General features: G+C 36.0%; 1 protein-coding gene across 1 annotated transcript; it reads left to right on the top strand.

Annotated features, from left to right (window-relative positions):
• The first annotated feature begins 353 nt into the window (after nucleotides 1-353).
• LOC135130068 (sialin-like) lies at nucleotides 354-2,446 on the top strand. Its single transcript, XM_064057383.1, has 6 exons — nucleotides 354-493; nucleotides 556-727; nucleotides 782-1,445; nucleotides 1,498-1,774; nucleotides 1,827-1,947; nucleotides 1,997-2,446. Exons 1-6 carry the CDS (start codon nucleotides 444-446, stop codon nucleotides 2,183-2,185), a joined length of 1,473 nt encoding a protein of 490 aa, XP_063913453.1. The 5' UTR covers nucleotides 354-443; the 3' UTR covers nucleotides 2,186-2,446.
• Nucleotides 2,447-2,737: the final 291 nt, after the last annotated feature.

Genomic DNA, 2,737 nt, shown 5'->3' with positions numbered 1-2,737 from the left:
ATCAGAAAAAAAATAATTACTTATACAGGTGTTCTAAAACCAGTTTTATTTTTAAAGCATAGCTGGAAAGTAAATTTTCACACAAGTATTTTTCAGATTTCTTGGGTATGACTACTTATTTGTTTTAATACTTAAATCGCGTTATGTAATATTGTTGATCAAATTATACATATGTCAACACGTGGGTAAGTGAGTAGTTATTGTCAGCAAGATTACTACGGTGGTTTTCCTTTTTTATGTTTTATTAAGGAGATTTAATTAATTTTATGATAGAGATTATGAGAATATTAATGATACCTATTTAATTAGGTATTATAAAGGTTTAAACTGACGTAATTATAAAATATTATCAGCACAAGCTGATCAGTGTAGTTCTCACTTTAGTTATTTTATCAAGTTTTACAAATAGGTAGTGTGTCTGAAATATACATAAACAAATTACAATGAGCGTGATTAACGAAAAACAACCACCACAATTATCAGACAAAATAGTGTAAGTAAATAATGTTCAAAATTATTGACTTTTGTAACCTCTCGTGTAATCATTTTTTTTAGTACAGAAAATTACCCCATGTGGAAGTTCTGGAAAAGACGTCGCTACATTGTTGCCATTTTTGCATTTTTCGGTTTCTTCAACGTGTACGCCCTCAGAGCCAATCTAAGCATCGCTATTGTGGCAATGGTTGAAAATAAAACTACAACCTTAGAAAATGGCACCATAGTTTATGTATGTTTGTGTTTTTTTATCTAACCCGAGTCAAATTTCAATGGGCAATTCTAGGGACCCGAATTTGACTGGGACTCCACCACCCAAGGCCTGGTTTTAAGCTCCTTCTTCTATGGATACATCACCACCCAATTTTTTGGCGGCTGGATCTCTGCCAAAATTGGAGGCAAACGTGTCTACGGAATAGGAATAGCTGTCACAGCATTTTTAACTCTATTAACACCCTGGTTAACCACAGTCAGCGTTTATCTCTTACTCGCTATAAGGATAATCGAAGGAATATTCGAAGGAGTAACATATCCTTGCATGCATTCAATTTGGGCTCGATGGGCACCTCCTCTGGAAAGGGCAAGGTTGGTGACTATATCGTTCTCCGGAAGCTACATAGGCACAGTCATATCAATGCCAGCAAGTGCTTACTTAGCGACAGAACTGGGATGGCCGAGTGTCTTCTACGTTTTCGGTGCTATAGCTCTAGTATGGTATGTATTTTGGTGCTTTTTCGTATCTGAGTCACCAATAGACGATCCACGAATTTCCCAAGACGAGCTAGAATACATCAAGCACTCATTGGGAAATGTTGAAGCCAAACGCGATATAAAGCATCCTTGGAAACAAATTTTGACTTCAATTCCAGTGTGGGCTATCATTGTGTCGCACTTTGTGGACAACTGGGGGTTTTATACTCTTTTGACACAGCTTCCCACTTTCATGAAAGGTCGGTCTAATTCTAACACCACTGACCGACCTCCTTAATAGGGCTTTTTCAGATATGTTTGACTATGATTTGGGTAAAACGGGTTTTCTGTCTGGTCTACCCTATCTGGCTATGGCCATAATGATGCAGTTTTCCGGACATTTAGCTGACTGGCTTCGTGAGAAGAAAGTTTTCACTACAACACAAGTCAGAAAAATTTTTACTTGCACGTCTTTCATATTGCATGCGATTTTTATGGTGGCAGCTGTTTATTTGACGACAGCTGCAGGAACTGTTGTCTGCTTGGTTTTGGCTGTTGGTTTGGGAGTTTGTACTTGGTCAGGATTTGGGTAATAATTTAAATCTTGATTAGCTTTCATTTTTCACAGTGTGTTTGAATAGGGTTAATTATTTAGACGTCGCTCCACAGCATGCCAGTGTTCTTATGGGTATTAGTAACACTTTTGCTACTTTGGCAGGAATCTTAACGCCTTTGGTTACTGGTTTTATTGTCACGACTTCTGTAAGTTTCACTAAGTTGTAAACAAAAAGAATGTTGCGACTTTTTGCAGAGTCCTCATGAATGGCAAATTGTTTTTTGCATAGCTGGAGGTATATTTGTGTTCGGGAGTATTGTATATGGGATATTTGCCTCAGGTGATATACAGCCTTGGGCTGTTGAGACAGAAGCAACGACCGAAAAAGAAAATATCGGATACGAAAATAAATCTTACGAAGAAGATGTAGAAAGTACAAACTAGAAGAACAATTACATAGGTGTATTAATTATAGTGAAAGTTGTAAAATCTCTATACTAGCAGTATCAACAAAAGACACTTCTTTTAAGTTATACGATTCATAACTAGTTTTGTTGAAACCCGAAATTTATTTCTACGTAAAATACATGGAGTAGTTTGGACATGTCACATACTTGGATAACAGAAATTTGTTTCTCAGCAACTTCAAAACCTGAATTATTATTTGTGTTCAGATGTTCGTTTTTAATAAAAAAATAAAATAAACATGGAGACAATATTATTTATCAAAAATAATTCTATTTGTTGTACATCTTCTGTACATGCAGGTTAGTAGATAAGTCTTCAGACATTTATTTATTCCTTGCCTTTACTCCATAAATCCAGGTACTGAGTAGATGGTATTTTCAATTATAATATAACAAGTGATATGATTATTATCGATAATATTTCGAGTGAAACCGAGCTGCAGATTCAACGAGTGCGAAGCACGAGTTGAATGTGCTGCTTCGGTTTCACGAGCCATATCTTCGATTATTAATCATATCACGAGTTATA

Source organism: Zophobas morio, unplaced genomic scaffold (assembly GCF_036711695.1).
Source record: "Zophobas morio isolate AGI-343-1 ecotype UQ-CSIRO unplaced genomic scaffold, CSIRO_AGI_Zmor_V1 ptg000017l, whole genome shotgun sequence".
NCBI classification, from domain to species: Eukaryota; Metazoa; Arthropoda; class Insecta; order Coleoptera; family Tenebrionidae; genus Zophobas; species Zophobas morio.
The sequence above is the reverse complement of the archived record's forward strand: the minus strand, read 5'-3'. Positions and strand labels throughout refer to the sequence as shown.